The sequence below is a fragment of the Microcaecilia unicolor genome, unplaced genomic scaffold (genome assembly GCF_901765095.1).
Source record: "Microcaecilia unicolor unplaced genomic scaffold, aMicUni1.1, whole genome shotgun sequence".
NCBI classification, from domain to species: Eukaryota; Metazoa; Chordata; class Amphibia; order Gymnophiona; family Siphonopidae; genus Microcaecilia; species Microcaecilia unicolor.
The window spans coordinates 9,525-37,076 of NW_021963338.1; the positions used below are offsets into that span (position 1 = coordinate 9,525).

Consider the following 27,552-nt stretch of genomic DNA (forward strand, 5'->3'; position numbering starts at 1 on the left):
TAGGTATCACCTGACCCAGAGAGATGCCAATGTTGGACTGAAGAGTGAAGAGAGAAGAACAGAAGACTTGTTGGTGGATAGATTGCTCCAAGGAAAGAGAGAGAGAGAGACTGATTTTCCTAAACACCAGGGAACTGAATTTTCCTTGTAATAAAGGTGACAAGGTCAGTTCCGCTGCAGCACTAAGGCCTTTCCGAAAGACTGTGTAATCAGTATACACAGTACAGACCTTGGATTTTATTCCTGGACCAAGATTGACTCACAGAGGCTTCTGTTAAGAGTCTCAAAGGAGGAATCTGATTCTTTACCATTGGACGTCTGCAATAAGCACTGCAGGGTAAGAGAAGTGGATTTACTACCTACAGCTCAGGGGTCTAATTCGTTTAAGGCTTTTGTCTGTAAAAGACTGATTTGTCTCAGGATTTGTGGTTCGTAGTGAATTACTAGCTGCTAAGTGTGTAATTTGCACAAGATATTTTAGTTGTGTAAGTTCTCATAATGTCCTTAGGATATTATGGTGATATTTTTGGTAGTACAAGTCTATTTTTGAAACGTACTTTTCATTTTGCCATATCATTATTTTATATCTAATAATATATTCCCATTTGTGGCATTGTTCCTTTCATTGGTACAGCTAGTCAGAAGATTCTAAGGACAAGAGGTACATGCATCCCCTAGAAACGTGTCCAGAATAATTGCTATTTAGTAGTTTTCTGCCAGCCCAAGTACCTCAGACTGTATACCAGGGGTTTGTCCTCTAAAATATATCTCCTATATAATAATTCTCACCTCCAACGTTCTAATGTGCCTGGGACTGTGGCTCCCTCAGAGGTGGTCTGCTAGGCAGTTTAGAACGTTCAGACGTGAGTGACGTCACTGACAGCTGATTCCAAGGCAAGGGGAGGAGTAGGCCTACTCCTCCCCTTGCCTGGGAAACAGCTGTCAATGCCCCCCCCCCCCCCACCTCGGCGCATCACCCTAGCCCCTGCTCTGCAAAACCGCGAGCCAGGCAGGGGGAGGAGTAGGGAAACACGCGGAGCGTGTTTACCTACTCCTCCCCCTGCCTACCAATCAGCTCTCAGTGCCCCCCCCCCCCCCAGGCGCATCACCAAAGCCCCTACCCCCCCCCTTGGGCAGATCAACCCCCTAGCCACCCGCAGCCGCCAATACAAACGCTGTCCGGCCACTGCTACTTCTCCTGTGGAGCAGCAGCGGCCGGTACAAAAAGAAAAAAGCCAAAAAAAGATTTTTAACCTGAAACGCGGCTCCTTAGACAGCCATCTGGCATTGGCTGTCATCTCTGCAGCCGCTCCTCTCCCCTCCACGTCACTGCCCCTGCAGGAAGACCCCGGAGGAGTGCAGCAATGTCAGAGGGGAGAGGAGGAGCGGCTGCAGAGATGACAGCCAATGCCAGATGGCTGTCTATGGAGCCGAGTTTCAGGTTACAAATCTTTTTTTGGCTTTTTTTCTTTTGGTACCGGCCGCTGCTGCTCAACAAGAGATGCAGCAGCGACCAGACAGCGTTAGTATTGACGGCTGCGGGTAGCGAGGGGGTTGATGTGCCCGAGGGGAGGGGTAGGGGCTTGGGTGATGCGCTGAGGGGGGAGGGGAGAGTTGCTGGTCATGGGTAGCTGGAGGGGGGCAGGGGGAGGGGTCGCTGGATATGGGTGGCTGCAGGGGGAGAGGAGGGTCGCTGGACATGGATGGCTGCGGGGGGGGGGCAGGGAAGAGGGAGGTGGAGAGGGGGTCCTGAGACCAGATGGGTGGCTGCAGGGGAGACAGAAGGGACGCTGCAGGGGGGGCAGGGGGAGAGGTGGGTCACTGGACATGGGTGGCTGCAGGGAGGGCAGGGAAGAGAGGTGGGTCTCTGGACATGGGTGGCGACAAGGGGGGCAAGGGGAAAGGAGAGAAGGGTCGTTGGACATGGGTGGCTGCAGGGGGGGCAGGGGAGAGAGGAGGCCCGCTTCACATGCGTGGCTGCAGGAGCAGAGGAGGGTTGGTGGGGAAGGGGTCCTGAGACCAGATGGGTGGCTGCAGGGGGTCAGGGGAGACAGGAGGGACGCTGCAGGGGGGGGGGGGGATTACCTTGCTAGCGCCCGTTTCATTGCCTACCGAAACGGGCCTTTTATACTAGTATATATATAACTCTCCAGGTCAGCGAAGAGCAACTACTGTCAGCTTAACTCAAAGAACCATCAGCACCTCCTCAGCAATGCAGGTTACAGTATATTTGTGTAATAATTAAACTCCATGATTATGATCTCAAAGTTGGAGATTGCAGGCTGTTAATTGAGGGGAGGGTATAAGGCTGAATGTACCTCCTTCCCTTGTACCATCTCTGGTCATAACGTTTGCAAGATGTCAAAGTGGCTGTGGGCAGGGCTTAATATGTAGAGAGAGAAGTGCTATTGGAGAAGGGGTGGGGCTTGTGCAACAGGAAGAGGAGCTGGATTCAAGAGTAGAGTAGCTTTCCCTACTCTGCACATGACTTGGAGGGAGGGAGGGGCTGTGCACCAGGCCATTTCCCTAGCACTAAGCCCTGGCTATGGGGTCACCAGCACAAGTGAAGGAAGCTCTACTGGTGGAGATCGCTTGTATCTTTGTCCTTATGTAACCTACTACTATTATAAATGTTTCAGTTTTTTTAGATGATGGTGTCCATACATGCTGAGGAAGTCTCATGGGGGTACTTTTGGTTTGTTTGACTTTGCAGAAAGTTTGCTGTGATGTGATTGTGACTCTGTTTTTGCTTTTGCGCAAGCTTTACCTTCCTCCTGTAGCTTAGCTCCTCTGCAGTAGTAACTGCTTTTGGGTGTATCTCGCACCATGGCTGATGTGTCTTGAAGCTGTTCGTTTTCCATCACTGCAGGCAGATCCTGATTGATACTCTGCCTGCTCCTTGCCTTCCCAGTTTGTGAACTCAGACCCCAAGGATTATATTACAGCTACTCTGAGCTGGTGTGGGCTGGCGGTCACTGCTGTCCTAGTAAAGTGGGTCTTGGTTGTTCATAATCAGGATTATTAACGAGGAATGAAGAACGAAACAGACTAATTCTGCATTTAGACAGGTGTTCTCTCTATAAAGGACACCTTGGCCTGAGAAAAGGTTCACAGAAGGGCAAAGGAGCTTCTTATGCTGAAAGACAAACCATGTTGAGGCTTAAAGCTTAGGAAAGATGGGGGGGAGGGGAGGCGGAAGATAGCTTAGAAATGTATACAGATCAGGACTAGAGTACAATGGTGAAATGTTCCCTAGCAGATTTTAAAATAATTCTAGACATGATGCACTAAATGATTAAGCTTTTGCTAGAGTCTGTGATCAAGGTGATGGCCAATGGTTTTGAATCCCTTGTGTTATAAGTCTTGGGGGGGAAAAGTCCATAAATTATTAGCCAGGTACCCTTGGTAAAGCCATTGCTTATCCCTTGATTTGAGCTATAACAAGTTTTAATCACATGTCGAGACTTGCCTCTACTTGAGACAGGGCCTGAACCATCATGCTTAGTATAAGAGTATTTTATGTTGAGAGAGTACTTGATACTCTGCTTTTTTTTTTTTTTTTTGGAGTTCAATAGGGCTGTACTGAATATATGTATTCGATTTGGCTGAATAGCGATTTCAATTTGAATTAAGAATAATCCAGGGCTCTACTGATTTCACTTTGTTTCTTTTATTATTTGTTACGTGAAAGCTCAATGCCCATTCTTTGTATTTGGCCAAATAGTAATATTCGGTACAGTTCTGGTAGATAGTGCTTTCTTACCTCTCTCAGAACCGTTGAACTAAAACTTACAGGAGCTAGAGCCAAACTACGTTTAAAATATTTGGAGTTTTGTGAAATTCTTTCACTGACAACTGAATGAGCCTTCTGCTAACTGTACTGCTCACTGCATCCCACTGCTCACCGCCTGCTCTGGGCCTTGCACCTTGACAAACTGAACTAACATTTTTGGCAATTAACAGGAATCTATTAAACAGAAGGTGGAGCCCACTACAAAACAGGACAAGCAGAGTTTAATTTTTCTGATCCCCTTTTGAAACTTCTTGGAAGTGATTTACCAATGCAGAACGCTCTTAAAAGTGGCTTTTGGGTGCCTTTTTCTATGATTAAATGGTAAAAGTAATTTCTTTTATCTGACAGGTGCTTCCTACCCCAACCTTAAGAGTAGCAGAGGAGTCCTTCCAGCCAGGTTCCTTGTTTAAACAGTTGGCTACCCAGGATGAAGACACCTCCACCCCGTCGCTCTTTAAACTAGGCTGGCTCTCCAGCATGACCAAGTGAACAAAGATCAGAGAACTGATGTAAATTCTAAGTGTGTAAATTATGTATTTTTCTGATAATAAAATACCCAAAGGCAAGCGTTTGTTTGCTTTGGTAGAGGCTGCCAGCCTCCAGTAACCTGTATGAATGTTTCTTCTAAAGGCACACCCTGAACTTGGACAAACAGAAAACTAGATGCTCCAGTAAGCACCTGTTAATGCCACCTCAGCATTCTTGTTACTGGGTTTGCTTCTCTGCTACTACCTTGATCACGTTCCACCAAGTTAATGTTTGTGAAAGAGGGTATTGGTAAATGGAGGAAAAGGATGTTATCAGTGCTTTAAAAAGGGGTTGGACGGTTTCCTAAAGGACAAGTCCATAGACTGCTACTGAATGGACTTGGGAAAAATCCACAATTTCAGGAATAACTTGTATAAAATGTTTGTACGTTTGGGTAGCTTGCCAGGTGCCCGTGACCTGGATTGGCCACTGTCGGGGACAGGATGCTGGGCTCGATGGACCTTTGGTCTTTTCCTAGTATGGTATTATGTACTTACCACAGGGACCGGTCCTCAGGCTGGTGCTTTTTCACATCTTTGTGAGTGATATTGCAGAAGGACTGTCTGATCAGGTTTGTCTCTTAGCAGATGATACCAAACTCTGTAATAGGGTGGACACCCCAGAGGGTGTGGATGGCATGAGGAAGGATCTAGCAAAAGCATGAAGAATGATCCAATAATTGGCAACTAAGATATAATGCAGGGCCATGCACTTGGGGTACAAAACTCTAAGGGAACAGTACAGTATAGGGGGGTGAAGTGCTGTGTACAAAAGAGTGGGACAGGGGTGATTGTGTCTGATAATCTTAAGGTGGCCAAATAGAAAAAGTGATGGTCATAGCTAGAATGATACTTAGGTACATAAGGAGAGGGATGACCAGCAGGAAAAAAAAAAAAGGTGATAGTGCCCTTGTATAAGTCTCTGGTGGTCCCCATTTAGAATACTGTGTGCAATTCTGGAGACCCTCCCCTATGAAAAGATATAAACAGGATGGAGTTGATCCAGAGGGTGGCTACTGAATTGGTAAGCGGTTTCTGTCATAAAACAGGCTTCTGATCCTCAACCTGTATACACTGGAAGAAAGGCAGGAGAGATGTTTAAATACCTCAGTGGTGTTAATGTACAGAAGGGCGAGCCTTTTTCAAATGAAGGAAAACTCTGGCGTAAGAGGGGATAGGAAGAAGTTAAGAGGAAATAAGCTTAGGAGGAATCTAAGAAAATACTCTCACAGAAAGGGTTGGTGGATGTGTGGAATGGCTGCCTGGTGGAAGTGGTAGAGACAGACTATGTTTAGAATTTAAGGATGGGCCATTTGGCCTTAGCTGCCATCATGTTTCTATGGAGTAGGGAAGGGGACGTAGGACAACCCAATCAGGCAGGTCCTTGAGATAAGAGAAATAAAATTCTTTATTACCAAAGACCACAGTCCCATGTTTTGGCAAAAATATGCCTGCAAGAGTATTTACATGCATAATTATGTACGTAAGAACACACAACACTCTGAAAAAGAAAATGAAGTTTTAAAACTCTTAACATATAATATAGATGTTTTTACACATTTACTTTTTTTTATGGCTCACTTATTTTGCATGTATTCATTATAGTACTTTCATGATTCTTTCCTAAGCATGTTTATATTTGAAGATATATAGTCTTGCATTCTTCATTTTTTATGGCTGATTTTATGCATGCATTTATAGCACTGTTCGTGTTTCTTTCTTAGAGTTTTGTATCCATTTTTTTTTTTGTTCTTATACAATTATACATGTAGATACTGACTCCTGAAGCAGGTGTATTTTTGCTGAAACACAGGACTGTGTCAAGTCTATTGTATCTGGTCTTTGGTAATGAAGTTTTTTTTAAACATTTACCTTGAGTCCTGCCTGATTTGGTTGTCCTGTGTCCTTTCCCTACTCGGATGGACAGTACTCTGCCTGTAGGGAATCCCTCCTCTGTGTTTCTATTACTTCCCCTTTCATTCATTGTAAGATGCAGAGCAATCAGGGTCTGTTGCTGTCTCAAACAAAATGCAAGGCAAGGGTTATCCCTCCCCACGTGCACATATGTGAAAACAGGAACAGAGGTTGATAGTGAAAATGATTGAACCAGGCAGGAGAGGCTCCTGGCCTATTAATTTCTGACTGGCCCTAGAGTAAATTATGAGTATCACAGCACTCTCCAGTTACGCCTGGGTCAGTCTAGGCAAACTTGGTTATTGGACCCCCAAAAACAGCTCTCTTGACGTGCTGAGTTTTCCAAGGACCTGTACTGGAGATCAGCTGGTACTTGTGTAACTTCCTGAATCTGGCTCTATCCTGTGCTGTTACATAGGTTAGGCCTGCTTGAATATCGAGGCCACTTCCCAGTGTCAGTCAGCACCTTAACCATCACCGCCCAATACCAACTGAATCTCTGGGCTACAAAGTTTTCCTTTGGATTGATGGTGCTTGCCAGGCAAAGCTGACTTTAAAGAATGAGCAACAAAACATCCTTGTGCATTAATATTTGGGGGAGGGGGGAAGGTTATCATCTTTAAGTCTTTACATTTCTAGCATTCTTAGGAATTGCACACTCTTTGTACTTAATTTCAAAGCTAGTGAAACTGTGTTTTCTGTAAAAAAAAGTAAGGTTCTTCTAAAAGACAACATAACCCTAAAGCAGCTCTCTATTTGCCAAAGACAACAGGACAAGGCTCCGAGTTTACTTTCAATCTTTGTGCTGCTGAGGGAGAAACACTAGGTAAGGATCTTTCTTCCATTGCTACTTTTATTTACATAAAAAAAAAAGCCAAGACTTACAAAAAAAGAAAAAAAAAAAAGACTTAAAAATGAGTATACACAAACTGGTAAATTCACTGCCGAGAAAAAAAGTCAGTCTAACTTAGTTACATATCACAATTTTACCTCTCAACCTGGATGTTTCTTTCACATCCTATAGCATGGGGAAAAAAAAACTCTACAAAATTGCTTACAAGCCCCTCTGAAAATTTAATAGTGCAGCAAAACATGAGTAAACAGTGCCTGTTAAGCTGGTATTTCAAATGTAGACTGAACAGCCAACAGGCAGTGTGATTTGTGCAATCTTTCAGTTGAAATAGCAAATGTACACAGTGCTGTCCCTTCACAGAAGGCAAGGAACTGCTGGCTTCTCAGGGTGAAGGGCGGCTCCGGTGCTGTAAGCTGGAGAAATGCGCCTCCTTCAGGATCTGGTTGATGTGGAAGTAAGGACCTTGGCTTAGTGCAGACTGCTCCTGGAAGGAGATGGGCTGAGGCAGTTCAGGGCTGGACCCTGCTAGCATCTGGTTTACGCTAGTTTCGGGACCACTTGCCCTGTCGGGGCTGTTGTTGATGATGCTGCTGTCACTGCCAGAGGACTTTACAAATCAAGAGAGAAAAAGACATCTTTAAATTACAATTTGTACAACAGATGCCAGAATAAATGCTATGCTAACTTACGTTTTAATACGAGAAATACATGCCTGCGGCAGAGGTAAAGGGAGCTCACTTTCCAAGATGCACATTGATGGTAGAACCCCCTAACCTGATCTCCCCCTCCCCAAAAAGACCATGTACACATTCCACAAAGACGTAGCATAATACAGGGTAATAGATGAGCTATATTAGTGCAAAACAATTGTTATTTTATCATCATACATACAAACACTCATCACCATACTTCACTATATAGCAAAGGTGTCTACCCCCCCCCCCCCCCCCCCCAATCCTTCCAAATCACAAAAATATCCAGAAGTCTTGTTTATCAGCTAGCAAACCCCTCCCACTCCTTCTGGGCACATTCTCCAAGTACCTAATGTGTAGAAGAGCTACATTAAAACACAGTGTGCCTCATTTTCAAAAGCAAAAAAAAAAAAAACATCATAAGGTGGTAGATAGACTTTATCTCAAAAACATCTAAGTTACAATTTTTTGACCCTTTTCTCCACAGTTCATCCAAATTTCAAGGCGGTGGTGTTTTGGGCATAATGAAAACATCTAAGGCCAGAAATACGATTTTTTGGCTAGACCTGTTTCAATTGCAAATATAAATGACAAAATGACCACTGGAGGGGTTAAGACATAACCCACCTTACTTCCCCCCCCCCCCCCCCCAGCAAGATGTGGCAGTACAGACCAGGCTGTATGACAGCTTCAGATATGATGGCCATTCTTGTTAGAGCAGCAGGCAGGTCCCAGGAGTAGCCTAGGGGTCAGTGTAGTGGACCCCAGGCCCATATGCCGTTCTAACTGGTACCCTTGTAGTGGAATGTGTGAGCCCTCTAAAAACCACTAAATACCTATTGTACCTGCAAGCTTGAGGGCTACTGTGGTTTTTCTCTGTTCCTGGAGGGTATCAATGAGATACGTAACTCGGACCTTTTATGTGAAGTCCACTGCAGTGCTCCCTAGGCTGCCCCACTGCTCTGCCTTGTGCAGCCAGTCTAAGAATGATAGGGTGTCCTAAAACAGTTACAAACAACCCAAAATATAGCAGCTAGGCTTGTCTTCAAGGTATCACGTTTTGATAGAGCCACTCCATTATGCAAGCTGCACTGGCTGCTCATTAAAGCCAGGATTATTTTTAAATTATGGTGGTGTCTTTCAAATATTACATGGCATGACACCAGATTACATGCAGCCTTTAATAACTGTTCCCCTATGCAATATAACCTCTGGTTATTTATTTATCACATTTGTACTCCACATTTTCCCACCTATTTGCAGGCTCAATGTGGCTTACATCAAACTGTAGAGGCAATCACCAATCCAGTAAATATACAAATACAATATAATGTAGTGATCAGGGAGCATCAAAAGAACAGGGTTTACAGGGGAAAAGGAGGGAAGGTTAAGAATGTCCAAAATGGTCCATTCATTTGCTGTGTTGCAGGATGTAGGGACGTATGTTGAATCCTTTCCAAATAAGCTGGTCTTGAGTGATTTCCTGAAATTAAGATGATTGTGAATAGTTCTTACAGCTTTTGGCAGCGCATTCCATAGTTGAGTACTAATGAAGGAGAAGGTGGAAGCATAAGTGGATTTATATTTGAGGCCGTTGCAGCTAGGGTAATGAAGGTTTAAGTATGAACGGGGTGATCATTATAGGGACTACCTTACACTTTATCTTCCAGGTTGTAAGAGAGTTGGTTCACTCCGCAGACTTTAGATACCAAGGTGCTAAAGTTGTGGAATTCACCGCTAGTGGCAATCAAGGGTCAGCCTGATTACTTCATATTTCGCAAAGGACTCAAAACTTTCCTCTTTGAGAGGTTTCTACAATTGATGGAGTGATTATACATAGTAAGACGGCATGTTTCTGTATGTTCCATCCAGTCTGCCCAACAAGATAAACTCATTTTACATGGTATGTGATACTTTATACCCAAGTTTGATTTGTCCTTGTCATTCTCAGGGCACAGACCGTAGAAGTCTCTCCAGCACTCTTCTTGTACTAAGTTCTGAAGCTAATGTCAAAGCCCCTTAAAATTTACACTCCAGCCTATCCATATCTATTCAGTCACGATCAAGGTGTAGACCGTAGAAGACTGCCCAGCACTGGTTTTGCTTCCCAATTACCAGTGTTGCCACCCAATCTCCGCTAAGATGGACGATTCCTTTGTGTTTATCCCTGACCATCAAGGGTTTATTATTTAGTTCTTATTTGTGCTACTCTGCTCTTACTTGATATTTTGTTTATGGTATTGTAAACCTTGCCTGTCGTTTTAGGTATTTTGACACATTATCCTGAACATACTCAAGTTCAATAAATGAAACAACAGGCAAGGTTTACAATACTATAATCAAGATATAAGACCAGAGTAGCACAAATAAGAGCTAAATAATAAACCATTGATGGCCAGCCAGTTATAACCTAACACCTTGCCTGTTGTTTTATTTATTGAACGCGAGTATGTTCAGGATAATGTGGGGTATAAATGTCAAAATAAATCCCAACTAGCATGAAGAGACAGTCTCTTATACGTACATCATGTAGCGTTATAGAAACAACAGTAGAAGTAGGGATGCTTTGCTGCTTCATGACACGGAGGGCTTGTCATCGTTCATAGAACTGTGAACCCTGCTTTATATCAGAAAATTCTAGAGGAAAACCGATTGAGAATTTATTGCATCAGGGACTATTTCCCTCTCTGCTATATGGTATAATTCCGACCTTTATTAAAAAAAAAAAATCATCAATCTCACAAGCAGATCTCACCTACTATCATAGCACATTCCCTTATTCACAAAAATGACCAAAAGGAATAACTTCTGAACAGCTCAGATTCAGAGACTCGAAATTTTGAATCCCACTCAAATAAGAACATAATAGCCATACTGGGTCAGACCAATGGTCCATCTAGCTCCGTATCCTGCTTCCAACAGTGGCCAATCCAGGTCACAAGTACCTGACAGAAACCCATATAGTAGCAACATTCCATGCTACCAATCCCTGCTGACGTCCACCATGTCCATCTCAATAGCAGACTGGACTTTTCCTCCACGAACTTGTCCAAATCTTTTTGGAGTGGAGGAGTAGCCTAGTGGTTAGTGCAGTGGACTTTGATCCTGGGGGACTGAGTTCGATTCCCACTGCAGCTCCTTGTGACTTTGGGCAAGTCACTTAACCCTCCATTGCCCCTGGTACAAATTAAGTACCTGAATATATGTAAACCGCTTTGAATGTAGTTGCAAAAAACCTCAGAAAGGCGGTATATCAAGTCCCATTTCCCTTTCTTTAAACCCAGATATGCTAACCAATGTTACCATATTCTCCGGAAAAGCAGTCCAGAGCTTAACTATTCTTTGAGTGAAAAAATATTTCCTCCTATTTGTTTTAAAAGTATTTCCATGTAATTTCATTAAAGTGTGCCCTGGTCAAAGTACTTTTTGAAAGAGTGAAAAATTGATTCACTTTTACCCATTCTACAGCACTCAGGATTTTATAGACCTGAATCATATCCCCCCACAGCCATCTCTTTTCCAAGCTAAAGAGCCTTAATCTCTAACCTTTTTCCTCATACAGGAGTTCCATCCCCTTTATCGTTTTGGTCACTGTTCTTTTAAACTTTTCTAATTCTGCTACATCTTTTTTGAGATACAGCGATCAGAACAAGGTGAGGTCACACCATGGAGCAATACAGAGGCATCGTAATAGTCTTATTTACCATCCCTTTCCTAATAATTCTTAATATCCTGTTTGCTTTTTTTGGCCGTTGCCGCATGCTGGGCAGTTCAGCATATTGTCTACAATGTCTAGGCGCGTTAGCATTTTTAACATCCCTACAATTAGTGCGCACGCTAACCATGTAGGCACCTATAGGGGATATTGTTTAACGCACGTTAAAAACGCTAACATGCCTATAACGCACCTTAGTAAACAGGGCCCTTAGATCCTTTTCTTGAGTGCCGACTCCTAAGGTGGACCTTAGCATCAGGTAACTAGGAGTCAGATTATTCTTCCCAATGTGCATCACTTTGCATTTGTCCATATTCAATTTCATCTGCCATTTGGATGCCCAGTCTTCCAGTTTCTTAAGGTCTTCCTGCAATTTTTCACAATCCGCATGTGTTTTGACAACTTTGTATAGTTTTGTGTCATCTGCAAATGTAATCACCTCACGTTCTAATTTCCAGATCATTTATAAATATGTTAAATAGCACCGGTCCCAATACAGATCCCTGCGGCACTCCACTATTCACCTCTACTGAGAAAAATGACCATTTTACCCTACCCTTCTGTTTTGTGTCAATAGTCAATTCCTAATCCTCTCCTATCCCATGACTTTTTAATTTTCTCAGGTGTCTCATGAGGAGCTTTGTCAAAAGCTTTCTGATAATCTTGAATACTACAGCTGATCCACATCTGATCTTGTTGGCCACCAGATATTGCTACAGTTGCCGAGTGAGCCAGTAAGGTAGGTCCTGGAGGGTTTTCTTACTCAGTGAACCTATAGGTTAAAGTCGGAAGATGAGACATCGATGTCCATGTTAGAGAATTTTAGGTCGCATGTAAACATCACTTGTTACATGTATGTGGATAACATTGCCCTTATGATTCCACTATCAAAGGCCCATGATAAAAATATCTTGATTCAAAACTGTTTTGAAGAAATAGGTAACCGGAGTACATTATTTCACCTTAAACTGAATAAGGCCAAAAGAAAGATACTCTTGACTATCCTTTCTATCTGAACGGGCAGCATATGAGAGGATAACATTACTGACACAGTGATTTAAAACAGAATCAGTTTTGAGGGCACTGGGGGGGGGGGGGGGGGTGTCTTTTACTAAAGCTTAGCTCGAGTCATCTGCAGCAGGGCCCATTTTATTCCTATGGGCCCTGTTGCAAATAACTCAAGCTAAGCTTTAGTAAAAGACCCCCCAGGTGTCCTTCTGACTCTAAATTAACCATTGAATGTTGCTACTACTTAGGTTTCTGCCAGGTACTTGTGACCTGAATTGGCCACTGTTGGAAGCAAGATACTGGGCTAGATGACCCAGAATGGCTATTCTTATGTTCTTAATTTCAGACCCAAGCATTGATGGGTCCAAGCAATTATAGTGTCTCACTTAGACCACCTGCATCTTATTATATTTAGGATGTTCAACCTTGCTATACAAAAGATTATAAACCGTGCAGGACACCGCTACTAAATTGGCTTAAATGCAAAACGGTTTACCAGTGCTACCCCTCTTGAAGTCTCTGCACTGGCTCCTGCCTTTATGATTCCACTATTATTTCCACTTTCAGGCAGTACCACACGGTCGAGGCACTTTATTCCTTTCAGTAACTTTTTAGCTTAATCTGTAAGTAATCTATTTTATATATATTTTTGCTTGTTTGTTTTTAAATACAACCAAGGAACAATCATGGACAGAAAAAAAAGGAAAAATAGATGCTACAATACGCAATTGTTAATGTTTGAAAATTAATATTATTCTTTTGCCTTGTTCAAGTTAAGTTCATGACACTATGGGGAGTGAGAACAAGGAAATAAGGTAAGGAGAAATTAGATCTTACCTGCTAATTTGCTTTCCTTTAGTCCCTCCGGACCGGACCAGGATTGGACTGATGGGTTGTGCTCACCTACCAGCAGGTGGAGACTGAGAAAAAACTCTGACTCTAGAGAGCCAATAGGAGCCCTGGCCATGTGACCCTTAGCCTCAGTATTTGAATAACAAAGCAGGAAAGAAAGAAAGAAAGACCATCTGTGCCGTATGGAATCCTAGCAGCCACAAAGCACTCGGCAATGCCAAGTATCAGAGCTCACCAACAACTCTCACCAGAGAAGTGGTATGGCTCCCTTGTATTATAGCTCACCAGCAACTCTCACCAGAGAAGTGGTATGGCTCACTTGTCTTATAGCTCACCAGCAACTCTCACCAGAGAAGTGGTATGGCTCACTTGTCTTATAGCTCACCAGCAACTCTCACCAGAGAAGTGGTATGGCTCACTTGTCTTATAGCTCACCAGCAACTCTCACCAGAGAAGTGGTATGGCTCACTTGTCTTATAGCTCACCAGCAACTCTCACCAGAGAAGTGGTATGGCTCACTTAAAGTTTCACATATATATACTAGCATGGTTTACTTAAAGGTTCACATATATATATATATACCAGCAATTGGGTACCCCAGCAACTCTCACCAGAGAAGTGGTATGGCTCACTTGAATTAGAACTCACCAGCAACTCTCAGCACAGAAGTGCTAAGGACCTCAAAGTTCTATACATATATAGATATATAAATATATACATACATATATAGATAGATATCTAAATACATACATACACATATATTCCAGCAACTGAACCCACCAGCAACTCCGACCAGAGACGCGGCATGGTCCACTTAAAGTCCTATATATGTACAAGCGTCTTTTTTTTTTTTTTTTTTAATACCCCGTTGAAAAAGTGACAAAATATGGGAGGGGCCTGGTCCGGTCCGGAGGGACTAAAGGAAAGCAAATTAGCAGGTAAGATCTAATTTCTCCTTCCTTAGCGTCCCTCCGGACCGGACCAGGATTGGACTGATGGGAAGTACCAAAGCAGTAACCTTAAGGGAGGGACCCTTTCAAACCCCTAAGCATCTCCGAGTTGCATTGATCACCTCCTGGCGACAATGAACATGTAGAGTGTATATCAATCAAAAGAGAATGAAGATAAGCTCAAAATGGCACCGTACAAAATGTGCACCTAGTGCACCAAAAATCGCTGTGCGCAGGAAAGAACCCCGCTTCTCAAGATGGAGCATATGTTATAACACTCTCAGGAAATGGTCCCCCAGTGAGTAGACAAATAGAAGGTATGAATTCCTTAATACATCGAGATATAGTGAGGCCGAAACAACGGCAACCTTACCTTGACTAGAAGTACCAAAAGGAAGGACCAAATAGCTTGTAACAGCTCTTTAAATATATAAGATCTGTTTTAATATGTAAAGCATATATAAAGCATATAATTTCCTGTGATCTTGAACGCCAGTAGAAGAGTCCAGACCAGTAAGAAAAAAGTGATTGGAAAAGATGAAAAATGGGAAACTAAGGCAGAGTGAAAAAGAAATACCCAGGTGAAGAAGTACCTCTTACCTAGACGTACTAGCTGATTGGAAAAAAAGAAAACCTGTATGAGAGAAACTTGCAGTCCTGACCCTGCTAGCTGAAGCCATGGCTACTAACAACAGTGTCTGAAAGGAGAAAGAAACCTTAAAGGAAACAAGATGATTTTGAATTATCGTGCGAAGAAGAATAACACCCTGTCCCTCTGACAATGTCACTAAGGCACAGAGGCTAAAAGCTGAGAAGAGAATACTGCAACTACAAAAGATGCCATCCTGCTTAGCAAGGCTGAATGCCTGTCCCAGACTGAGAGCATGCACCAGCCTGAACAAGAGAGAAACAAAGAGGCCGGACTGGGGAAGAGAGAAGGTTCTCTAGAGAAAACAGAAAACCCCCTCGGCTCCATAAAAAGTCAAGATGACAACCTAAAAGGCAGCCTGGTATATCTGCAAGGAAAAAACAAAACAAAACATAAGGGTTACGCCCCTGAGATCCAAATATCTAAGCGAAATGCCTGACCTGAAGAGAAGGCCACCATGCCAGAAGGGGATGGCATGCTACAGGGCTGGTCAGATGGTAGATCCATACAAATGACTCCCCTTGAATAAAACAGACATCAGCCATGAAATAAACCAAACGTCAGTGCAGATGTGAACCCACCTAGGAGGCAGGACGATTAGAGTCAGAGTGAGAACCGAAGCTGGGCCTCCCCGATGACATCTCACTGCACTGTTCGCTAGATTACCCCTTAGGCAGCTTACAGAGAAAAGTGAAAACATGCAAAAATAAAATGACAAACATGTCAATCGTGTAAAGGGGGGCACATGCAAGCCCTGTAAAGAAACAGAATGACCAGATAGTAGAACTGTCCTAGGAAAGGATGTACCTTCAATACACAAGAAGACTAGAGACCTACCAGGGGCCTCAATATGTAGCCTAAGAAGGCAACAGACCTACCAGGAGACCGAAGACCATTCTGAAAGAACCTAAGCTAGAAACAGTCCTGCCAGAGAGCAGGATTGAGTCTTTGAAGTAACCTAAGATGATAACAGTCCTATGAGAGTACAGAAAGAGCATTCCGGACTAACATAACATGGCAACAATGCTGACCAAAGACAGAGTGCTCAGAATAAAACGCTAGCCCTCAGGGATACCTCCTTGCTCCGAGAGCGACTGACAGTCTCCTAGTTGCAATGTAAAGAGACCACATGGTAATCCTGAAAGCAAACCAAATGCCAAGAGCCAAGAAGGAAAAAATTAAGTTGCAAAGTAAAGAGACCACATGGTAGTCCTGGAAGTAACAACCAAATGCCAGGAGGAATGTCCTACTCACCTAATGCCGAAAAGAAGAGCAGCAGTCTCGGGGAAAAAAACAAAAGGGAAGCTGCAAATGCTTCAGAACACTCAAAAAGATAAAGAGCACGGGAGTGCAGCTCATGAGACTGCAAAAGGCAATTGCCCAGGGAAAAAACCTTGCAACTATGTCGCATGTAACCCCAAAATATTGTGGAGACTGCGAAATATTTAGACGACTCTTGACCACCAGTACTAGGCATCCTGAGAACCATAAAAATTGCACTTCTCGGTCTGCGACTTGCTGACTTGTCGACAAGAGGTTTTTTTGTTTTTTTTTTTTTAAATAGCTAGCTGACTCGCCATGAGTGAAGAAGAATCTCCCCTTTTCTGAGAGGTAGCATAACTATGATGAACTTTTAGAGACTGGAAAACAGTGTTGTGAAGGGACATTATTGCGCACTGTGAGCTGGTCACCCTTCCAGGACCCAGCCCGGGCGGACCCTGCTTAGCTTCCTTCACACCGGGCTCTATCCTTCTCAGAAACTCTCCTAAGAGAAATATGCAGAAAAGTTTGTATCAAAAAATGTGCTGCACGAAGCTTCACTATGGATCGAAGGCTTTCAGGAAAAAGACTTGAGACTTTGAGAGCGCTCTTGACAGCATTTAGAATTGAAATAGGAGGAAGGAAAATTCCTTCTTAGGAACTAGGTTCTTGTGATAAAGGTTTGAGACATTGAGAGTGCGCATGACGGCAGTGAGATTCCAAATAGGAGGAAGGGAGATCCATTCTTAGGAACTAGAAATTAAAATTGCATTCGGAAGAATCAAGAGAGAAAATGGTCTAAGATCCAAGAGTCTATGTAGGGAGACCCCTACTTCACATGCCTTGCCGTGAGAGCGATAGAGAAAGGAGGCGAAATGAAAAGCATAACCATCTAAAAATAAAACCGCAAGAACTCCTGGACAGAGGAAATAAGAAGATGACTGTCATGTAAGAGTAGCCTGCAACTATGATTTCATGACACAAAGTTAAACAGGTGAGAGTGGCATGTACCTATAACATCCTTACTGCTCCCATGCCTGTGGAAGAACAAACGTATAGATAACATATAGGAAATATCCTGGTATGGAAAGCAACCTTTCGAAAAATGCTATAACAAAAAAAACACAACTGTGAACTACCTTCCCACAGTCACATTGGAGCCGACTCTGTGGGTGCTGTGGGTGCTTGAGCACCCCCGATATTGAGAAAAACTCATGTATATGTCCAGGGAGGGGTCATTTTCATTGGACTTAGCACCCCCAATAATTTTGAAAAGTTGGCTCCTAGCCCACAGACAAACGCCACCCGAGATTATAAAGAAACAAACATCAAACAGGCTGGCCAAGTAATGTATATATAGTGGGACACAGACATACAGGAGTCCCAGAAAGAGAAATAAATTACTAAAACTGGGACCTGCACCCAGTTCTGTAGCCCACCTTTTGATGCTGCTTTTAACTCCTAACCCTTATTCACTCTGTTCAGGACCCTTATTTTAAACCTGCTCACTTTAAAATCTCCTTATCTCTTGTTTGTTCTGTCTGACCTAATGAGATTGTAAGATCTGAGGAGCAGGGACTGTCTCTTCATATTCAAGTGTACAGCGCTGCGTTTTTCTAGTAGCGCTTTAGAAATGATAAATAGTAGTAGTAGCAGCTTCAGAGACTGTAGTGCTGACTATTAGGCTACAGCAACCAGCTACTCAACATTAAAAACATAAAAAGCAAAGAAATGACCCCCCTAAAGAACATAGGCGACTCCTGAGAAAGATCAGCCCCAAACGGCCCGAAGACGGCGAAAGAGAAAGTCCCGACGCACCCCCCAGCGGCGCACAATATTTACAGGAGCCGGAAGAGGAGATCCCCAACGCTGGCATACAGCGCGTCTCAGCTTCTCAGACATGACGGTAACGTGCATACGCGTGCATGCGCGTGCACGCGCGTACCCGATTCGCGCCAAAATCTCTTTTTTTTTTTTTTTTTTTTAAGCCCTGCTCCGCCGAACAAACCGCTAAGGGAAGAACACAAACGGCAGTGCTAAATAAAATACAGCTCAACTCAAAGAGGGCTGAAAACAAAATGCTGCCGCTCACTCTTTTTTTTTTTTTTTTTTTTTTACACAGCTGACTCACAGCATTCCCATGCAATCAAACGGAGCTGTCTGCTCATTCAGTCAGTGGGGACAAGTTGTCTTTCATTTTTTTTTTTTACACCTAAACTCCTCCAAATTACTGCTGCCTCTTTTTTTTTTTTTAACCAGCTAGATAAAATAGACACCTAAAACAGCAACCAGAGCTGCCTGCTCATTAAAGTAATGGGGAAAACTCCGCTGAAGAGTAATAGAACAACACATAGCTGTCTGCTCGTTAGAAGCCGGGGGATGTAGCTTGCTCCTTAAAATGCTTATAAGATTTAACTTTCTATAGTGGCTGCCTCTCCCAAAGACATACACCTTTCTAAACAAAGGGTAGTCCTTCCCAGCTATGTATGGGAGATGGGGAGGAAGGGGGGAGGGACCCGGAGACATCCGAGTTTGACACCCCCAGAGGCTGTAAAAGAAAGGAAAAGAAGTCCCTACCTGACCAGCGTCTAACAGAGAATTCCTAGGCACAGAAGAAGAGGTAGCAATGTTGTTCTTATTGTAAACCTCTAAAAGAGAGAGAGAGAGACTAATGGGCTCGCTTCCTACCTGCTGGGAGACTGAGAAAATACTGAGGCTAAGGTCACATGGCCAGGGCTCCTATTGGCTCTCTAGAGTCAGAGTTTTTTCTCAGTCTCCACCTGCTGGTAGGTGAGCACAACCCATCAGTCCAATCCTGGTCCGGTCCGGAGGGACGCTAAGGAAATTAACCTTTAAATAAAGCAAACAGCAGCACAATCACTTCAGTGTACATGTACACTGCAGACTCCTTAAGTTGCTTCTCTCACCGGCGAACTGGAGCTTCTTTTCCTACTGAACTCAAAATCAGAAAGTTGTGAAGGCTCAAAACAAAAATCTATTTCACGGCCTTCCACTTAACAATACATTTACAAGAATACTTTAAGAAAAGAGCCCCTAGCTGTAAAACAGCTGGTTTAAACAATAGCAAATGTTTCCGTCTTTTTGGGGGTTTCCTTTGTCAGAACCAACATCCCAAAAAGACTATTTCTGTTTTACATATTTTTTAAATGTAATTCTTGGATTTGCCCAACTTATGAGGCTAATACTGGACAATAAGGGCCCTGTTTACTAAGCCGCTATGTAGGTGTGCTAATAATAGAGACAACCCATTATATTCCTACGGATGTCTCTAGTGTTAGCACGCGCTAAAACGTTTGCGTGCCTATGTGTAGCTTAGTAAACAGGGCCCTAAGAGTCTTACTGTTGATGGTTCTCTCATTCTCCCTGTCTCTTCAGCTCGTAACCTTGGGGTCATCTTTGACTCCTCTCTCTCCTTCTCTACTCAAATCCAGCAGATCGCTAAGACCTGTCGTTTCTTTCTTTACAACATCCCTAAAATATGCCCCTTTCTTTCCGAGCACTCTACCAGAACCCTCATCCACACCCTTGTCACCTCTCGTTTAGACTACTGCAATCTGCTTCTTGCTGGCCTCCCACTTAGTCACCTCTCCCCTCTCCAATCGGTTCAAAACTCTGCTGCCCGTCTCGTCTTCCGCCAGGGTCGCTTTACTCATACTACCCCCCCTCCTCAGGTCGCTTCACTGGCGCCCTATCCGTTTTCGCATCCTGTTCAAACTTCTTCTACTAACCTAGAAATGTACTCACTCTGTTGCTCCCCAGTATCTCTCCACACTCGTCCTTCCGCTCCATGGATAAATCCTTCTTATCTGTTCCCTTCTCCACTACTGCCAACTCCAGACTTCACTCCTTCTGTCTCACTGCACCCTACGCCTGGAATAGACTTCCTGAGCCCCTACGTCTTGCCCCATCCTTGACCATCTTTAAATCTAGATTGAAAGCCCGCCTCTTTAACATTGCTTTTCACTTGTAACCACTCGCCTCCACCTACCCTCCTCTCCTCTTTACACATTAATTGATTTGTTTGCTTTATTTTTTTGTCTATTAGATTGTAAGCTCTTTGAGCAGGGACTGTCTTTCTTCTGCTATGTTTGTGCAGCGCTGCGTACGCTTTGTAGCGCTATAAAAATGCTAAATAGTAGTAGTATGTATTGTAATTTTAGGCCTTCCAACCATGAGCTGAAGCGGAGTTTAAAAGTGCATGATGTTGGTTGACAAAACCATTAAACATCTTAAAACAAAAAAAAAAAACCCCACAAAAACACATGTGTCTCTACACCATTAAACCTACTACTGAAAATGGCTGATCTTGTGTGTTTTGGACTGGCCAAATCAAAGCCCCGATCCAATATAATATAATATAATGTTAATATAAGCAAACCCTCAAATGCCAGAGATGAAACACTTCTGTATGGAAGAATGGGCCAAAACTCCTCAACAGATCAACAGTTACAGGACATATTCAAGAAGTGCCATCAGGTACTGCCTGGAGGGTTCACGGTTTCAACAATTACTTCTCGAGTTATTTATTCAGTGAGGTTATCCTCCTCTCTCTCATCACTATTTAGCTTAGGATTACATCATATTTGGAGAATTGTACACAAACGTTTCCTCTGCACTTTGTCAATTAACAGAGCATGTGAATGGAGACTGAACTAGGACTCCCGTGTCTCACCTCCGTATCCCAACTGTCCAGAAACACATGGTTTCTGATGCAGCGCTTAGACTGCGGCACATGACTGTTTTCTTCGTTACAGCTCCTTCGTTTTCTAAAAGGGAGAAGAAACCCATTAAATTTTGTTATGTGTTTACTCAGTTGTCTGACACTGGCACATTTTATTCCAATTCCATCCTTACTTCCTCCACACCAACATCCAGCACGTCACCAAACTTCCCTGCGCTCAGGCCCGAGTGATTTAAGTCTTTGTTAAAAGGTCTCATGTGATTTGTCTTGCTCAGAACATGTGGTATAAATAGAGAATGACAAGGGGATGGGGGAAAACTTTGTCCCCGTGTCACTTTCTACTTTAAAGCCTGTTAATGAACTGGACTGTTATTTATGTTTGATTGATGCAGATGACAATATTTTTATTTTTTGGAAAAATATGCTGGTCACAGCTAGCAAAATTTGCAAGGGGGAATCCTGTACTTCCTGCTAACAGCACATCTTCTAAGAAGACATCTTCTATTGCAGGAGGGACTGCAGAAGACAGGAGAGAAAACTAACAACTTATAGCAGCAGCTTCAGAGAGCATTTTCCATCTCACAGATAGGCTGCAGAGAATCCCTTCTCCTGCTTTAGACTTAGTCCCACCCACCCTACCCCTCTACCCACCCACCCCCTAGAGTGACATGTCTTATATAACCTCCCTATCAACCTACCTCACCCATTTCTATTCTTCTATCACCTTCTCCCACTACTCCAACCAGAGTTACACCTAATCACACTGACCACCCTTCAACATCTTCAGTCCTTCTGTGTCTGTTCTCTTGTGCTTGACTGCTTAAATATTTTAAATTTAAATGCTTTACTTTTTGTCTATTAGATTGTAAGCTCTTTGAGCAGGGACTGTCTTTCTTCTGTGTTTGTACAGCGCTGCGTACACTTTGTAGCGCTCTAGAAATGTTAAATAGTAGTAGTAGTAGAACTAGACTGAATCCTCAGATTGTTGACGACTTATTCATCCACAGATTAAAAAATCATAATAGTGCTTCACAGGGCATATTTCTTCCCTCTAGGGCGGTGATGGCGAACCTATGGCACGCGTGCCAGAGCGGGCACGCAGAGCCCTCTCCCTTGGCATGAGCGCCGTCGCTGGTCTGCCCACTCTCCCTCCCTCCAAGCACCAGTTCGGCCTCCCTCCAACCAAAGAAGCATCAGGCCGCCCGCCCGCCCGTCCTCCCTCCCAGCACCAGGAACCCCCTCTCCTCCTCTGAAATTTAAAAAGCATACCGGCCTACTCCTCAGGGTTAAGGCGGCGTGCGTCGGCAGCAAAACGCGTGTTCTTCGAGCGGCACGCCTTCGGCCTTCCTTTCTGTCTATGGGGCGGGACCAGAGCTTGAGAGACAGAAGGGAAGGCCGAAGGCGCGCCGAGCGAAGAACACGCGCTTCGCTGCCGACGCACGCCGCCTTAACCCCGAGGACGGTACGCTTTTTAAATTTCAGAGGAGGAGGGGGGTTCCTGGTGCTGGGAGGGAGGCAGGCAGGCCTGGTGCTGGGTGGGTGGGAGGCTTCGTGCTGTGTGGTGCTGGGTGGGTGGGAGGGAGGCCTGCTACTGGGTGGGAGGGAGCAGTGATGTTGGGTGCTGGGTGGGAGGGCTGCCTGGTGCTGGGAGGGAGGACGGCCTGATGCTTCTTTGGTTGGCGGGCGGGAGGCAGGCCTGGTGCTGGGAGGGAGAGAGCGAGGGAGGCAGGCAGGCAGGCCTGGTGCTGGGTGGGTGGGAGGCTTCGTGCTGTGTGGTGCTGGGTGGGTGGGTGGGAGGGAGGCCTGATGCTGGGTTCTGCTGCTGCTGGGTGCTGGGAGGGAGCCCTGATGTTGGGTGCTGGGTGGAAGCCCTGATGTTGGGTGCTTGGTGGGAGCGAGGGAGCCCTGATGTTGGGTACTGGGTGGGAGGCAGGGAGGCCTGATGTTGGGTGCTGGGTGGGAGGGCTGCCTGGTGCTGGGAGGGAGGGTGGCTGGACATGGGTGGCTGGAGGGGAGCGGAGGGTTGCTGGACATGGATGGAGGGCAAGAAATGAAGAAAGGAGGAAAGTAAAGAAATAAATGGAAAGGAAGCCCTGGAAATGGAGTTAAGAGGACAGATAGCAGCAGAATCAGATACTGGGCCAGCATGATCAGAAAAACAAAGTCACCAGACAACAAAGGTAGAAAAAATCATTTTATTTTCATTGTAGTGTTTGGAATATGTCCAATTTGAGAATTTACATCTGCTGTCTTATTTTGCACTGGGTATACTGGAGCTGTAACAGCTTACAGAAATGATTTATAATGAAAGAAAATCATGTTATTTTTTTCTCCTATACTATTTTCAATGATGCCTGTTTATATGCGCCATGGCTGGTGTAAGGGGTGTGGCTATCATAGGGGTGGAGTCATATGTGGTGACCCCGCCCATAATGAGTACCGGCACTTTGAGATAAATAATTCGATTTTGGGTTGCTTTTTGGACACTCGGTCTCTGAAAGGATCGCCATCACTGCTCTAGGGCATACAGAACAGGTTGTATTTTGTACCCCTGGACATTTTAACAGGGTGGATTAGGATTCCTTGGGGTGGTAGAAGTCAGCTATTGTTAGAGTTGGAAGGGTAGAGGGTGGTGGGAGGGTTTATTAGCTGCTCATTGTTATTATTGTTTTCTATTTGTAATTTATAAACAACAGTTGCACAGCATATTTTTCCTTTTCATACTTTAATAAAAAGATTTAAATATACAATCATAAGTGTTTGAGGCTTCTACAGATGAGAACAGAACCCAAGGGGACGGGGTGGGGGCAAATGTTATCCCCGTGTCATTCTCTAGGTATAAATAAACATCTATTTACAACAAGGAGCAACAACGTTAGAATGAAAGGATAGAAAACAGCTGGGCTAGCTGCAGGACAGGACAATTTAGTGCCAGAAGGAAACTCCCTGTCTGGTAGCTTCACAGCCAGGTGAGTTTTCATGATATCCACCATGAAAATGCGCATGCGGAGTCTTCAGTCATATACGTTTATGGTGGATATTATAAAAACTTGATCAGCCATGGGGTCAACAGGACAGGTTTGGGATGTCCCGCTGTAAATTTTGGTAGCAAGGGCACTGTAACAATAGCAGCTGGGCCTGGCATGCAATTACTTATTTGTATATGGTGCTACCAAACCCTGATTAAGAACTAGATGAATGCAGAGGAGTAAAATCTAGAACCTTAAGGCATCAAGCATTTGGAATACTGCCATTTTCAGTCCTTCTGTGAGAACATGCTTCAAACTTGTAAAATTGTTAGACAAGATCACACACATCTGAATAGAACTTGTTCGACACTGAAGCTGGAGAAAACAGAGTACTAATTCACCAGTACCGTATGTTACAAAAATTCACTAAGTTCCACCAGCTCCAAGAAGAAGACAGGCAGATGTTCTCCAACATGCTGCTAGGATCCCTGCCTCCGTGATAGTTAAGCTAAATACAGACGGACTGCCTGCAACCATTGAATTCTACAGAGGCGCTGTCTATAGAAATTCATGCTCCAAACCACTGTGAGCACATCGATAAGAACAACCTTATACCACACAATCCAGAACCAAAGGAACAGACTAACAAACATTTCTAGTCTACCATTATAGCCTTTATGTACATGACCAGCAAATCTTCTCATGTCCCCTTTCCTTTGAAATCATGGCCTACCAGCTAGTTCTACACAGGAAATACAAATAGAAATTACTTAGGGGTCCTTTTACTAAGCTGTGGTAAAAGTTGCCTTGGTGCGCCCTTGCACGGGTTTTTTCCCATGTGCTAAGGCCATTTTTACTGCAGCAGTAAATAACCTATATTCTATGTCTCCTATTAATAGCCATGTGTTAATGTTGCCATTAGCACATGAGCAGGTACAGACACCTATTTTGTAGTGGCCTAGTGGTTAGAGTGGTGGACTTTGGTCCTGGGGAACTGGGTTCGATTCCCACTGCAGGCACAGGCAGCTCCTTGTGACTCTGGGTAAGTCACTTAACCCTCCATTGCCCCAGGTACAAGCCCCAGGTACAAATAAGTACCTAAGCCGCACTGAGCCTGCCATGAGTGGGAAAGCGCGGGGTACAAATAAAAAAAATTAAAAAAAAGCGCTAATCCCTCGCTAATCAGCACATAATAATGTAGATGTGTTAATTGATTACTACAGAAACACCCACTCTCTGCTCCCCAGATAAAATATTTTTTTAGTGTGCCGTGTGTGGAGTACGTTAGCTCAGTAAAAAGACCCCTTAGATATCAGGGAAAAATTCAAAAGCCAGAAAATATTTTTTCTTACTTTATTCCTTTTTGCTGTTGGTGTTTTGATATTTTAAATTTTTTTTTAAGTTTTACTAAGTGGGGTCACGTGACGCCATGCTGAAGAGCAGGTGCGGGTGAAGAGTGCTCCTGTCCTTCTGGGTTATTCTCCCCCACCCTGGAGACCTTCCATCGCTTATTAAATAGAATTGACACGTTCCTAGATCGATATTTTGGAATCACCAGCTATACTTTATTCCAGGATGGTCAGTAAAATGCCAAGAAAACTGCCAGACCGTAACCGTGTTGGAGACACAATGGCGGAGGCTGAAGAAACAGGCAGGCCCTCTGTGAGCTCCATTTGTGCCGCAGAAGTAGCAGCGGAGTTGAGAACTCTTTTGAAGGAATCCATGGATAAAAAACCGCAAACGATAGCAGAGAAAATAGACTCTGTGAGCACTCGAGTGGAATTTTTACATAACGATCTGCAAACCTACCAGCATAGGTTGTCCACCATACAGGACACGATGCAGCAGCACGAAATTGGGCAATGCGAACTCCAGGCGTTAGTAGCAAAACTTGAAGATAAAAGTTGAAGATCTTGAAAACCGCTCGGGAGAAACAATCACTGTTTTGTGGGACTGCCAGAATCCATTCGGGAAGTTGATCCAAGACACTTTTTGGAGGGCTGGCTTCCGAAGGCCCTTAAATTGTCGACATAGACGGGCCCTTTAAGAGTGGAACAGGCTCACCGATTGGGAACACTGAAGCCGTCCGACGCCAGACCGCAAGTGGTAATATGTAAATTGTTGAATTTTGCTCATAAGCAGGATATTTTACAAGCCGTAAGGGCTGTAGGTGATCTGCACTATGACAATCAAAGTCCTGTGTTTCCAGGACTTTTTGGCAACAGTATCGATTAAACGCAAGACGTTTCATACAGTGTGTGCCATGCTATATAAGAAAACGATGCCCTTCGATTTACTGTATCCAGCGCGTTTGAGGATTACTCATGGAGGGAAACCCCACTTTTTCGTGAATGTTGAGGAGGCTACACAGTTTGCAAAGACTGTACTGAGTTTGGAAGAAAGTGTTTAAGTAGCATTATGGTAATTGTGCTCTATCCAACGAACTCCAGCTGCGATGGCTGACCGCACTTAATGGAACAGCTGTTCAAAATAGGTAAAGTGGACTCCCCAATTTGTGGACGTTGCCAAATCGCAGAGAGCAATTTCTTCCACGCTTTTTGGTCTTGCCCGGTTGTTCAACTGTTTTGACAAGCGGTTATAACATATATGGAAGACATTTTGAGGTCCTCCATTCCCTTGTCCCCGACAGGAATTTTGCTGGGTCAGTTTGAGGTTTTTGCGCTGCTGGGGAGAAGAGGGCGTCAATTACTTAGGAAGGTCAGTATTATGGGCAAAAAGACTATTTTAGGAGTCTGGATGGTTCAAGATCCACCTTCCTTTTGGTTATGGTGTAATAAACGTCATACTTTAATGATTTTTGAAAGTAACCAGGTCAAGCTATCACCAAAATGTAAGAAATTATTCCTGTCTGGGGTTTTTTTTTTTTTTTTTTGGGGGGGGGGGGGGGGGGGGTTACATCCAGATCCTCTCTCATAGGGCTCATTGTGGCATTCTCAATTCTCTCTAGTTCCTGGCGTGGGTTTTCTTTTTTCCCCTCAAAGACAGGTGGGGTGGTTTAGTTGGATTAGGTCATGGAGCACAAGGGTAGATGGGGGGAGGTCAGAGTCAAGGCATCTTTCCCCTTTTGGTTGTGCTATTGGTTGCAATTTCAGCTGGCTCGAAGCTCATCATCTTAGTGTTCTACGGATCGACTCTGTTTAATGTTTGTACTTTACTATACATGCTTATGAATAGAAATTAATAAAGGGGGGGTGGGCAAAGGAGGTTGAAATATATTGTAAATTTATGAACAACTCGGTTTGTTGCTTTGGCTGTTGCTTTGTTGGCTTGTTCAATAAAAAAATATTTCAACAAAGTTTTACTAAGTTTTTGCCTTGTTTGTTTTTAAGTTAACTTTTTTGAATTTTAAGGACTTAGCTAACCTGGCTTTTATAATTTTCCCAGCCCCAGTTTTGTACAATACATTCTGAAATAAAGTTCAGGAAGAGTCATGCCATAACAGCACATGCCGACTGGCACAGTCGGGTTCTCTGTCCCACTGCAGTAACGCAACTGGCATCACCCTCCAATGAAGAATGCATACATCCCTTCTGTTTTTGCAGGTCCCCCCTTTCTGGCAGCCACTGAATGGAGAGCTCAGCCTGGATTCTTGACATTCCATCAGCCACTTTCAGATATCACATGCCCAGTCGGCAGTCATCCCTCTA

At 43.9% G+C, this 27,552-nt stretch overlaps 1 protein-coding gene across 1 annotated transcript in view; it reads right to left on the reverse strand.

The window, feature by feature from the left end:
• Positions 1 to 7,288: 7,288 nt before the first annotated feature.
• The window catches only part of LOC115459209 (protein FAM104A-like), a 29,160-nt gene continuing 8,896 nt past the window's right edge, over positions 7,289 to 27,552 (reverse strand). Inside the window, exons 2-3 of the mRNA XM_030189073.1 lie at positions 20,907 to 21,000; positions 7,289 to 7,694 (exon numbers count right to left, since the gene is read on the reverse strand). Coding sequence (XP_030044933.1) covers positions 7,470 to 7,694; positions 20,907 to 21,000 — 319 coding nt within the window. The 3' untranslated portion in view covers positions 7,289 to 7,469. The remainder of the gene's footprint in view (positions 7,695 to 20,906; positions 21,001 to 27,552) is intronic.